Source organism: Antennarius striatus, chromosome 24 (genome assembly GCF_040054535.1).
Source record: "Antennarius striatus isolate MH-2024 chromosome 24, ASM4005453v1, whole genome shotgun sequence".
NCBI classification, from domain to species: domain Eukaryota; kingdom Metazoa; phylum Chordata; class Actinopteri; order Lophiiformes; family Antennariidae; genus Antennarius; species Antennarius striatus.
The window spans coordinates 2,244,605-2,258,265 of record NC_090799.1 but is presented as its reverse complement, the minus strand read 5'-3'; the positions used below and the strand labels follow the sequence as shown (position 1 = coordinate 2,258,265).

Sequence of the window (13,661 nt, the reverse complement as noted above, 5' to 3'; positions counted from 1 at the left end):
ATTTATGAGGACTAAGTCAAGTGATAGAAATTCTTTCATGTATGTGTCATTCAGTATAACGGCCATTAATCAATGGATGTGCATGTTTGAGCGACGACAAAATGCATGTCCCATCAGTTTTTGCTTCCTGTAGCCTTAATCTTATTTTTCTTTGCATGAGCTGACAATTATTTTGAATTACTTTCCTCCCCCGCTGCATGCTTTCCATTATCTCATTTGCTTACCCGTGGATGATGATGATGATGATGTTGTGCTGATGGTCCCTATTTAAGATGGAATCTAAGGTAAGTTTGACAACTTACTTAATGTCCATGTGTTGGCTAGATGGACATTTATTTGTAAAGTTTCCAATTTGGGAATTGAAATATTACCTTTTGCAATAGTAGCATTGTAAAAAAAAAAAATTGAATTCCTGATGAATATAACTTCATATTTGACACCTTGGAGCGACTTCAGAGGCAAAAATAATTTCATTTCTGTAAAGACATTAAATTGTATGATGGCTGCCAACAAACAGTGACGTTTGTCACACCTTCAGCCTGGGATTTGAACAATCCATAGTGACTAAAAACAGGAGGGAAAAGGTTGCTGAGGAAGCAATAAACTCCTAATCTGACAAAACAAAACACTTCATAGATTCTAGAGAGGATCGATGGCTGAGGTTCATCCCAAAAGACTCACTTCCTTGTTGTAGCGTTCTCCTGTTTTATTATTTCACTCTTTTTTTTTGGGGGGGGGGGGCAAATATCTCCAAATATTTTCTTTAACCTTTCGCACAACAAGTCCATCTAAAAATTAATTTCTCCACGGTTTCACAAACAGACAGAACCGACCCAAAGGGGGAGGCTTTGAATCTTACCTCCAGCAAAACCAGTCATGTTCCATCGCTGTGCCTCCTAGCACTTTAATAATACTTAGACTGTAACTAATTAACCCCCACCACTGAAACTTCCTGGCTTAGCACGAGATCTCAACCGTCAGACACATTGAGGCAGCGCACGCAAGTCGGAATTACTTTTAATTCCACTCGGCCCCTCCAGTCGGACAATATCACAGAAGGTCATCTGGAACGTCTCTGTGGTAATAAAGAAGTTATATTGGACTTCTGCCCGTCCCTATTCGTTATCAAGCCCAAACAATAGTCAGTGATAGTCAAACAATAACGCCTCTCGTGTTGTTTGGAATTCAATAATAGGGCTGGTGTTATTGCGGGAACATGTGCCGGGGCCAAACGGAGTCTTCCTCTTGTGCTGAAAGCGGATCAGAACCAGATTGTGTCGGGGGGCGCGTTCTGCTGCCGATAGGTCAGCGATGCCGCGATAGCCGAGCGTCAAAACAGACGAGCTCAAAGGGAGACAACAACACAAAGGATTATTTTCGGAGTGTGATTGCAAATACTACTGATTACTCGCTCTTTACCGAAAGATCACCAATTACGTGGGTTACAGGGAAGATGGATTCAATTGAATCATTGCTTCCAAGCGTAGGAGAAATTTTCCTCTTCCCGCTGAAGCTCTTTTTTTGATGCGTTGCTCGTCTCTCCTCAAGTCGAGGCGGTCAACCTCCGACCAATGACAGTCCAGGCTTCCAGTGCGTGGGTTGATGGTGAAAGACGTTACAATGCAGTCGGTCTTGAAAGGCTAGCGCATAGAGGAAAACCTGTCCCCGTTCTGATAAACATCAACATTCAGCTCAATAATAGAAAGTCATTTAACCTTCCTCCTGCGGTATATATCGCTCCTTTTGTCCGTCTGGCGTGAAAGTTGATCTCAAGGCTGTAAAGGAAAAGGAGAGATAACTGGAAGATATGCCGGACACACCTGACGGACTAGCGTGGAGTGGAGTGAATGTCTCTGGCAGTGGGGGTGGGGGGAAATGTCAGAAACAGGAAGGATGAAGTCAAAAAAGACAGGAAGTACCCACAACCCAACTCTCAGGACGGGCTTTCTCGCTTCGAACACGGTGTTTCCAAACGGCTGTCACTCACACGCTAGTCCATCAGGAGCAGGACGTTGGGGTAGCAGCGGGTTGGATGTTGTGGTGCTGAGATTCCCATTACAACTCGATCTCTGATACGCTGATGGATCCTGACAGGGTTGCAATTAAACCCACCCAGAGGCTCAGGTTGAGCGCGGAGGGAAACTGTTGCACTAGAGTAAACGGGATATTAGAAAATAACACTCCAACGATCGCTCTGAAGTGCATTCTCAGCGCTGATAGATTTCGGCTTCACGATGGGATGTCGGTCCGAGACTTCTGAGACGAGTGGTTCGAGGGTAGGAGATCTTGTTAAACGACGCCTACAACAATGTTGATGATGCACCAAATCACCCGTCCATCTCCCAGTTCCTTTTTTCCATTACCCAACGATGAGGCAGTAACTCACCCACCCCCGTCCTCCCAGAGGTGGTATCCATGGTTTCAGAAGGTTGGATTGTCTGGAAATGAGGAGAAAAAAAAACTCTTGTATCCTAAAGTTACAGCAAATATTTCACATGTTGGTTCCAAAATATGAAATATTGCACCTTGGCTAGAAGCAGGCAATGGAACAAAAGTTTATTTTTTAATGTAAGGGTGTGGTGATGCTGGTGGCAGAGCGATCGTGGGGGTGAGAGAATATTCCCACAAAAAACGCTTGTCAAAGTTGATTTGTCATCTTGGAGGTAACAGCTGACAACGTTCCTCCTGGGAAAGCCCGACCAAGACAGCAATGAGATATAGATAGGTGCAGATACATGGTCCCTCAAACTGAGCTGTGAGGATATAGCGGAATCTAAATTGGATGCTCTGTTCACGGCACAAACTCGCAATATGAACCCATGTTTCTTTACCTTGAGCGATTTTTCTTCCTCGCACTTTCCCGCTTTCTGACAAACTGAAATTAAACGTCAAGCGGAATTGAAAGTTAGCCGTGAGGTCATGACAGTCTTCATATATTTGACACCAATATGATTCTGTAATAATAGCGTCAATACAATGAAGTTCCACACCCGGTTGAGTAAGTGACTTTCATAGAGGAGAGCGGATTCTTCGGTCCCCAGCGACTCCTGACCTGACTCGTGTTGCGGCCGTTTTTGCTGATTACACGCGGGGAAGATGTGGCTTTTATCGAGGCCTCTCGCCCGTGCGTGAAGCATCTTTAATCAGATTACACTGAAATTGCCATGTGTTGCGTTTTAACCTCAATCACCGGTGCATTAATTTGAAAACCCCCAATATAATTACCGTAAACAAACAAGCTCTTGCTGAAGATATCGTCAGCACACGTAGTTTGCGGTTTGCTTTGTGTCGTTGTGGTGGAAAATCGAACAGAGCTTTATAGTTCAAGACAGCTACGCCTTAACTTTTGCATATAATACAATCATCCTCAATGCATAATTTCAATGTCATATTACCCAGCTTTGTCAGAGCATATATTCTCTCGTATGCGGAGGCTGCTGTGAGCACATCTCCCTCTTTTTTTGCTCCACAAAACAATCAAAGTCAATCAGACGGCTCGTTTTCGTGATGGAGAGCTATGGGATTTTGGGAAATGTGGTCTTGAAGGTAAAATGCATTCAGAATCTGGGCTTAGAATGGCAACTTAAAGGTTAACTGTGAGTTTTCATTGTATTTCAGTTCTTTTTAGGGTACATTCCCATGGTAACTTCTGTTGCACACCAAACCCACTGTGGACCAAACAGATCTAAACACATTAAAGCAGTTCTCTGGAAAGCTGGAAGGCTGGAACTTGGTGCACATATTCTTCTTTTTTCGCATTGCAATTCTGCACAAGACTGCAACTTTCTAGAATTGTAAAACAAACACTATTAAAACACATTGACGGCACAGCAGAAATGTTTAGCCAGCTGTACTTCCTGCAGGAACCAGCTAGAACTGTGTTGCCTGAAAGTGTTTAACATGTTTGTATTTCTCTAAAACGATGGTTTTCGTCCTTTAGCTCTGAATTGCTTTTGTTGTGTAGGCAACATTTCTTTTTTTCTGCCTTTGTTTGTAGTTGTTCAGATATTAATTTCCCTTTGGGGATTATAACAATATATAAAAAAAATTTAAAAAATAATTAAATTATGTCCCCCAATTGTCAATTGTAGAAACAAAAAATTGTAAGAGTGATGTGCTCCAAGAATTTTGAGCATTTTTTATTTAAAACAGTCGTGAATGAACGAGCAGTGGTTTAATAATCCTTTCATCACCACCTAGCCATGTGCCTTACTTTATTTAGGCCTTTTTAATCCCATTGATTTAAATAATCCCTTGTTTGTCCAGCTGGAGGAAACACGGGGCATCACATCAGAGTTGCATGAATCGCTGAACAAATTATAAATGTGCAACAAAACAACTCCATAAACTCTCGGTTCTGAGAGTTCAGTTAATTTTGCACAAAAATGCAGAAAAAAAAAAAAAAATCAACTGAACTGATTAATTCCCTGGATCCAACAAGGTCTTTAATACCTGATGTATACTATATTAATAAACATTGTTTATGCCATCATTTTTTCATTTAATGACACATAAAAAGCTAAACCACCTTTCTTGTGTTGCCAGATCACACAATCAGGAACGTTTCACACGTAGTGGATTTGCATTGCACAAGCATACGCGCCAGAGCTTTTCTCACCTCTGCGTGACGCTTCCCCCCCACCCCACCCCCCAATAGGTGTGAGACTCTGTGGTGCTCAGATCACCTACAGAGAGGAATCGCCCCGTTAATAAGGCATCATGTAGATACAATTCCCACAGAATGGATGAAACGGTAGAAAGAAAAGACTCATGACCTTGAATTTGAATAGCTGTGCATACTGTGAGCGGTGAGAAAGAATTTTTTTTTTTTTTTTTAAAGAGATCACACCGTTTACAGTGCATTGGGATTCAAATAGTGAGGTTTTAACTATCAGAAGTGGGGAGTTGTTCGTTTACCGTGTTTGACGCTTAAATCTAATGAGCGGGGAGAAAAGAGAAAAAGTCTAGACGAGCACCAGACCAGACGAGGTAGCTTGAAATAGATGGGAGCAACTCGTCTCTATGGAAACCACAGGCGAAAACAGTGGCACACTCTGGCATGAAAGACATGTGGGAGATGAGGATGAAAGAGACCGAGTGGGGGGAGAGAGAGAGAGAGAGAGAGGGATGGATGGATGGAGATGGAGAGGAGGGGGTGAGACGAGCATGAAGAGAAAGAAGGGAAGGATGAGAGGGAAAAGCCGGAGAGCTTGTGAGAATGATGTTTGTGTCACGACAGTGGATATTGATGCCCCCAGTGGGCATTAATGTCACTGGCTTCATCTCTCTTTGAAAGAATTGATTTCATTTCACCAAGCGAACACAATATTCTCCTTTTAAGATGCCTTGGGGAGTCATTTATCCAACAATGGTGCTGATGACACAATGAGACCTAATTAAACATCATATCCTATTAGAGTAGTTATTTGCCGGTGTGACGGGTGATTAGTACCACTTTCGCAATCACACAACTATTTCAGAAAAAAAAAAAAAGGTCACCTGCGTCTGAAAGTGGCTACCTTTTTTTTTTTTTTTACCGGACAAGCAGTCAACGTGATTGGCTGGGATACGGTGGGAAGTGTTTCCGTCACTTCATCGACGTTGTTAAAAATCCGAGCGGAACCTGATGAAGAGTCATGGCCGGTTTGTTCACGGTTCAGGACTTTAAACGTCAGCATCTTGTAGAGGAGAGCACAACCAATCTCAGCAGTGGATGTCTTGTGTCTGGAGAGAGGCCAGCCTGCTCCAAATAGAGAGGAAAGCAGGTTATAAACTGTGCAAGATAAGGAAAAGAGTCGTAAAGATATGCATAGAAAGTCAGACTAAATTATGAGACTTTTGATATCGCTGTCTGGAACTCTGGTCTACTTGATTTGGGTAAAGTCCACCTTATAGAGCCAAGACTATCTCCAAAAAGTCCCCCATAGGTGCACAAAGTCGTGCCAACTCTTGCAACCCCCCACCCCCCACCCCCTTAACATTATGTGGACCCGTTCAATCCACTTAATGTTAGAGGTCAACTGGGAAATAATGCCAAAATTGCCAAGGCTGAATTTCATTCCCAGTCCAACCCTGAACAGATCTGGAAAAAAAAAGAAAAAACTTTTTCAGATAATTTATTTCAAGGAACATTGAGTATCATTGAGTACAAGTACATCGGATATTAATTGTGTTTTACTTGAGAATTTCTACTTGAAGATGTTTATATGATGTCCTGCATGTATAATCACCAATTATTTTTCAGTGTAAGATGCAGACTAAGATTTGATAATAGAAGTGACTCTGCTAGAGCTTAAATATGAGATGAACAGCGATAAGACTTTTTTTTCTTTCTCAAATCAAAACCGTAAATTAAATTCATAAGTAGATATCTTTAACTTTCCCCCAAAAAAATTAATTAATTTAATTACATTTTGAGCTTGAGAAAATATTGAAATTGCTGCGAGAGAAAAGGTTGCAGATTTCTCCCTTGAAGTAATTCAATTATTAATTTGCTGGAACAAAAGCTTTTGCTTTTAAAGTGATTAAATACTTCTGATTTCTGTCTAATACCTGGAAACTTTCTGCTGTGGCTGGGAAATTACAACTTTGATTTAATAACTGTGTACTTCTTGACTTCATGCTGGTTGAATGACAGCTGTTGTTTGTGACCCTCCAGAAATGAGTCATATTTTAGTCTTGAGGAGTCGCAAGGAATTGCTCTTAATTCTGAAGTGGCTCTTCTCGATTTTACGTCTCCTATAAATTGATTTCTAACATAATTTTACCAGATTGCACTTGAAGAGGGGAGATATGGAGACAAAATTTAATCCATATCAGCCTTCTTATTTTATTTCTTCCATTTACTACTGTATTCCGCTTCACCGCGTTCAAATCAAATCCCCGATGTAAGTTATTAATAGAAGGAAGGATTGATGTAAGGATGGAGACATCTGCCCAGAATACCCCGTTTATGCATTATTAATGGTGATTAATCCATGTCTGCCTGCATGTTGCATAAGCGTTGACTTCCACATGGGTCGCCCCGGCGCTGACCATCTATCATCCATCACGCTTTATAGAGAACTGTCATATTTTCCCAGGTATCACCACAGTGTTGACCATGACCACCCTGAGCACAGTGGCCAGAAACTCTCTACCCAGAGTCTCCTACGTGACGGCGATGGACTTGTTTGTCACCGTCTGCTTCCTGTTCGTCGTCGCCGCCATGATCGAGTACGCCATGCTCAACTACTGCTCGTACAGCGTACGCAGACCCCCTCCCAAGCCGCAGAGAATGGTGAGTAATAGCTCGGTGTTGTTTGTAAGGATTTGCCTTGTATTTGATCTTAAGAAACATCTTCATCTCAGCTTTATAGAGCAGCTTCATTTTTTGAGTATCTCAACGCGAAGAGGTTATTTTTATGGCTGCCTTTGAAACAACTGTCAATGAGTGTGGAGTTATTAGATTAAAAAAAAAGAAAGAAAAAATACAAAGACCCAAATATCAACCACAAAGAGATGACTACAAAGACTCAGAACAATCACAAACAGCAAAAACTACAGCAATACCACACAAAAAAAAACATCACAAAGACTAAGATGAACACCGCAGACTCGCAAAACAACCTGAAGGAGACATAAAACGACTACCAAGACCGACAAAATGACAACACAGACTCAAAACAGTCACAGGGAGGCTCAAAAACGACGGCAACGGGACTCAAAATATCCACAGAGGATAATCTAATGACTGCAGAGTCACAAAACAGCCACAAAGAGCGGCAAAACAACTCCAAAGAGGAACAAAATTAAAACAGAGACACAAAATGACAGCAAGGAGACTAAAAATGACAACACAGACCACCACCGGGAGATACAGTCAAAGGTACTCAAGATATCTACAAAGAGTAATAAAAAAGACCGCAGCCTCAAAACAACATAGAGTAACAAAATTAAAACCAACATTTAAAAACATTGACAAAACGATGGATAGACTTAAAAAAAAACCTGGCAGATATCCGGCATGAAGGACCCCAGGTTCACTGGTGCCATGGCAACATTGGAGCCCTGTCTGGCTCCCACGGGATCACGACCTGCCTTCAAAGGATAGGAGGGAACAAAGCCTTCAAAACTGGGCAAAAGCCTTGTTTCAACTCTTTTTAATCGGGCTGAAACAACGCAGACAAAACATTTCAACGCTTTTTGTGTCTTCGCTTCAACATTGCCCTTGAGGACCAGACACCGACAGTGTCCAGCAAGCGTGGACGCGTATATATACAGTCCATAATGCCCTCCCAGGTATCTGACATTTGCCTCTTTTAGCACATGTCCAGTTGAAAACATCTCCTTTCTATTCGTCAGCGTGCAGGAGCCGAACGCTCAGCGTGGGCGTTCTCAAGGCTGCACCTGCCGTGAATGTTTTAATGGTGGCAGAACACATCTACTAGGACTGAGTCAGCCAGCGCTGCTGTCATTTCCTCTCCCCAGACCCCCTCCTCCTTTGTTATTACCCCTCACGGTAGAGTAATTCTACTTGTATATGTCTCAGGGCTAAAACAGATTGTCAGCTTCGGCAGAACAATTAAGTCCTGTCGCATTTCGGCTCCTCGTTCTCATTTCTGTTGTGTTCCGGCCTTGTCCTGATGTGGGAAAGCTTCATATTTCCCTCTCCCCCCTCCTTCCTTATCCTTGAGGCCCCTTTGTGCCACCCACTCAGTCAATTCCCTTACCAAACAAGACATATCCAAACCTTCGGGACTCCCAGTCTTTTTAGCGCGGGAGCAGAAGAATGGGGAAAACGTGTGAAGATTTCCCCCTAATTAGGTCATCCCACATGATTTAACGTACACGCCTTAACCCGAGATGAGAGCGCAAAATGTGAATATCGAGATGGCAAACAGATTATGGTTGAATAATGTTCAGAGATAAAATAGTTCATTAAGTTAAAGAGTCACTGGTGTGTCCTTGTCCTTCTGGCTCCCTCTTTATTGCCTTTGTTCTCCATCGATTAAGAAAACCACCACATTTAAGAGCTCTTTTGTCTTTTGTGTCTCTTAATCTTAACATTCGGCCGTCCAATGGAAAGACTTTCCTGGTCTAATTCCCCCAAGTTGCATCCTCACATAACCCGGGAAGCCGTCTGGTAATTCATTTTCTCAGTTGATGCTTACTCAGCATCCCTGCCTGGAAAGTCAGAAGTTTTTATTTGTTTAGATGTTTGGCGTTTTTTAACAAAAGCGCATCGGCTCACAAAAGTAGACGTCACATACAGTACATCGACGACTATTGTAAACTAAGAATCGAAAAGAAAATGAGTTAACGCTAGCATTCCCAGCTTTAAAAAGCGGATTGAGCCGAGTGACTTAAATAATAAATCGCAAATTGTATTTATCTGATGGGCTTCTTGGACTTGAAAGTAACTCTAACTGTGAGACCAAGTTTCTTCTAATTGTGATCCTAGAAAAAATATTCATATGCATTTAGTTTTTTGCTTTTTTTTGTTTTTTTAAATGGTTAAAAACACAATTTAAAGGTAAAACTCTCATTGAACCCTAATGAGACGAGCTTGTTGCACCGATTCACGCTCAGTTCCTCCTCGATAACACTTCCTCCTGTCACTATCAAACCCACGCAGGCCTACACATCCTTCAACATGACCCACGCCCCGCGGCCCATGATGCCGATGGGCAACTCCCTGTTCTGGCACGACTACGAAGACAACTGCCTGTACGAGTGCCTGGACGGAAAAGACTGCACCAGCTTCTTCTGCTGCTACGAGGAGTGCAAAGAAGGCGGCTGGAAGAAAGGACGGATTCACGTCAACATCCGTGAGCTGGATTCCTACTCGCGGGTTTTTTTCCCCACCTCCTTTTTGCTGTTCAACATAGTCTACTGGGTCAGCTACCTCTACCTCTAGTCGGTCATTCGTGGAACCCCCCCCCCCCGCCCTCCACTGTCCCGCAGTTTTGACGACGAAGCGTGGATGTGCTCTTTCGGCGATGGATTTAAATATATGTGTGTGATGGTGTGCACAATGTAAAGGCCATGAGAGCGAAACGCTCGCAAGACGCCGCCGGCGTCCGTTCAAACGGACTGATCCCGTTTGTGAGTCTCTGAAACCAATCGATGGACATTTTTCCAGATGTTCCGGGATGGTGGGGTGGGGGTGGGGGGGTCGCCTTGCTGGAATCGTGGTGGTTGAGACGGCCGAAGCACCCATAGTGCCTTCATTAGAAAGGGTGCAGCTTCAGAGATATCCCTCCATTATCTTTATTACCTCATCCGCCGCACCGCCACACGCTGAGCTCTTCATTCATTCATGGACGGGATTAAAAAAACGCCGCTGGAGATCTTCTTTTTTTTTTTTGTTTTGTTTCGGAGCGGCACTCGACAGTCGTTTTTGTAGCACATTAGCTTCAGTTGTTCCGTCCGGTTATTTCTACTTTCTAAAACAACACTTTCTTATTTCTATTCTTGTGATTATTAGCATTAGCTGTATTTTCACGGCGAGTGAACGGCTCCCACGTGTTGAATATGAGTCGTGTCTGGGGCAGTTGTTGGTTGTCTGGTGAGCTTTTGTTTCTGATGCTTTATGACCACAACGATTCCATTTACACTAGATACCAAGAATATTTATACTGGGCTACATCCACATGTACAAGAACTGCATAAATTCATCCCAGTCTAATACCGAACATGCTAATCACATCCCCAGGCGTATTATGTATGTTACGGTACACGGATAAACAGATTAGTGTTAGAGAAGCACTGGTTTATTCCTGACAGGAGTAGTTTATTTCAGACTTTTTTTTATTTTTATTTATGTTTGACTTTGATGTCTCCAAGTTGGTCCATCCAGTCGTGAACAAAATTACATTTTTTTAAATATGTTTTAAAAATTTCTGTCTAAATAAATGATTATTATTTGAATAATCTTTTTTTTTTTAATTTAAATTTGTTTTAAAAAATTTAATAAATGATTATTATTTGATTTCTTTGGTATTTTCATCAGTTATTTTACTTATTATATCATGTAAAGTTTAAGAAAGCAAGTCCAAAGAATTATTCCAAAGAAATCAGAATTAAGTTATTAGTTATAAGTTAATATATAAGTGGAATCTTCTGGTTGCACAGGATGCTGATCCTGTGAGACGCAAAATTATTCTTTTGGCTTGGAATTTTTTTCCGCTATATTTACGTTGGATATTTGCATAAAAGGAGCTTCAGGATTATTCATTATAGCCACGAGTCCCTTGAGCCCTACAGCACATAAACATACTGTACATGTTTGGAGGTTTTTTTTAAATTATTTTTTTATCTTGCATTAGTTATTCCATGCAGCCTTAGAAGCAGGACTTGAGCTCACAAGGTCCTGAAAAACGCCTCGTGTTTCGTGTTGCATCATCTTGGCCATGACCCCAGGTGCTGTAAAATAAGTTGTACACGTGATCCTCTATACAGTCACGATACACAGAGATGGAATCCTGCACCCCCCCCCCCCCCCTTAAATATGGAGCAACGATTCCATACATGGAGGCAGACGGACATGGGGGGGCTGGAAATAATAACCCACAGAAACGGATGACGATCGGACCGTTTTGGTTTCACTTCCTGTTCTATGGTGTTTTCTGCAGTCGTTCGGCTTTGTAGAACAATCAACCCCTTCCTCCCACAACACATACGAACACCCACCCCCCACCCCACCCCCACCACCACCACCACCCCAAACAGTATTTGTATGTTCGGAGACAAGCTTTTATGTACGATGTATCTAATTAATGTTTCTATTTTCATACAGTTATATATATGGAATGTAAGTTAGGCCAGTAGTTGATCTGGTTCCACTTCAGTCAGTTCAAGCAGCATAGATGAGTTTATATTTATGGGTCCTACATATTCAGACAGATTTTTAATGATAAATCATTTACCTACGAGAAGCCATTGCTGTCACAAACTTTCAACGTCGGATCGATCCACGAACTGACTGGATTGAATAGAGCTAGGCCCACACCGCCGTAAATTCCCTTCACCTCTGCTCTTTCTACTACACTTTATAAGTGTCTTAGTCCGTTGAGATACTTCAATAAAACAAAAATCACTATTTTCTACGTCTTGGAAGGAAATCACACGTGTTTCAACTGACTGGGACCTGTATTTATAAAGCCTCTTTTAGAATCAGAATGCTAACCCAGGATCAGCATCGGCAATCGCAAAAGAACTCATCAAGGAGCCTTTTTTTTTTTTTTTTTTTTCCCGGAGACCTCATCGACCCAACGTTTCTTGGCTTTGCTGGAGAAAAAAAAAAAAAAAAAAAAACGCTTTGCCCAAGCGTCAGATGATGACATCGTTACGAAAAAAAATCCAAAATTTGTTCTGATTGTCAGTGAGGTCTCCTCGAAGGGGTCGGGGTGGGGACACAAAAAGAAGCCTTTCTGATCTTGGATCAGCACTCTTGAGGAAATATTTTATGAAAACAGGATCTGGAGTGGAAATAGGTATCTCTTTTCTAGTGTGTGGTACATTGCTGATATTAATAAATAACATTTTGGTCAGGTGCTACTGTGAAGTTTTTTTTATTTTCCTGGGTGGAGGATGTTTGCTTGAAGTGAGAGATATTCCATCATTTGAGGTTTTCCACCTCTGACTGCTGGACTATTGATCGTAAATCCTCCATGATGTCTGTATTTTGGACCTCAGAGCTAATTCCTCCCAAGTTCTGACCCACTGAGACTCAACCAGCTTCCTCAAAGGCATCATTTAAATTCAAACATATGTTTCTGATAGAATTGAGGTGCAACAATATCTGTTTTTTGATCTAAATAGACACAAATACCCCTAATCTAACTTGTAAAACAGTTAAACCAACTAGAAATGAGTGAACTGGAGCAGCAAATTAACTTGAAAGTGTGAATAACCATCTGTAGGACGTGCTTCTTTTATTCTTAGATGCTCCTTTTGGTTTAAAAATAAATAAAAGTGTACTTTTGGGTCTTGAACCTATGCTCTGACAACAGATCGGACACTATTTTTACACCAAAGTACCCTAGCCAGGGTGGAATACGGACACAGAATATGCAAAAGACAAATAAAATCAATATGCATCAGTTGATACTCATTTAATCCCAATTACGGCACGATTGATTAGAATGATCGATGGCGATGATGATGTGCAGATGCTTCACTTTTTTGCTCTTTGTCAAACTTCCATATCACTGATCAATGACTTTTCCATTTTATGAGCATGAAAGATTAAACCCCTCGATGTTTTTTTTTTTATGCAACATAAAATTTGGTATTCAGCACAGACACCCCCCTGTCAGACGGCAGAATTTGCATTAATTATTGTACTGTTTACTGGAGGGATAATGCAGGTGTACATGCCCGGTGCAAAATTAAGTATTTAAATGATTGGAGCTATTCTCCCACATGCAACTCCGGGTGGTCTCAGCCGTAACCTTGAAATGCAAAAACCGAGTTCAGAAACTGGAAAATGATTCACCGCTGCACTTTCATTGTTTCCACTTGCGCAAAAAAAAAAAAAGAAAAAAAAAAGGGACGTCTAATTCAATGTCCTGTTCACCAATTAAGATCCGCATCGGCAATAAAAGGAGGTACGATTGTCCTCAGGCTGCCTGTTAGCCTAACGACAACGATACGACTAATACCCTGTGACAGATGCA

The 13,661-nt window shown here is 41.7% G+C and overlaps 1 protein-coding gene across 1 annotated transcript in view; it reads left to right on the top strand.

Moving 5' to 3' along the window:
* Positions 1-10,020, top strand: part of LOC137591655 (gamma-aminobutyric acid receptor subunit gamma-3-like) — a 34,685-nt gene extending 24,665 nt beyond the window's left edge. Inside the window, exons 7-8 of the mRNA XM_068309793.1 lie at positions 7,083-7,279; positions 9,617-10,020. Of these exons, the coding sequence (XP_068165894.1) occupies positions 7,083-7,279; positions 9,617-9,898 (479 nt within the window). The 3' untranslated portion in view covers positions 9,899-10,020. The remainder of the gene's footprint in view (positions 1-7,082; positions 7,280-9,616) is intronic.
* The last annotated feature ends 3,641 nt before the right edge of the window (positions 10,021-13,661 follow it).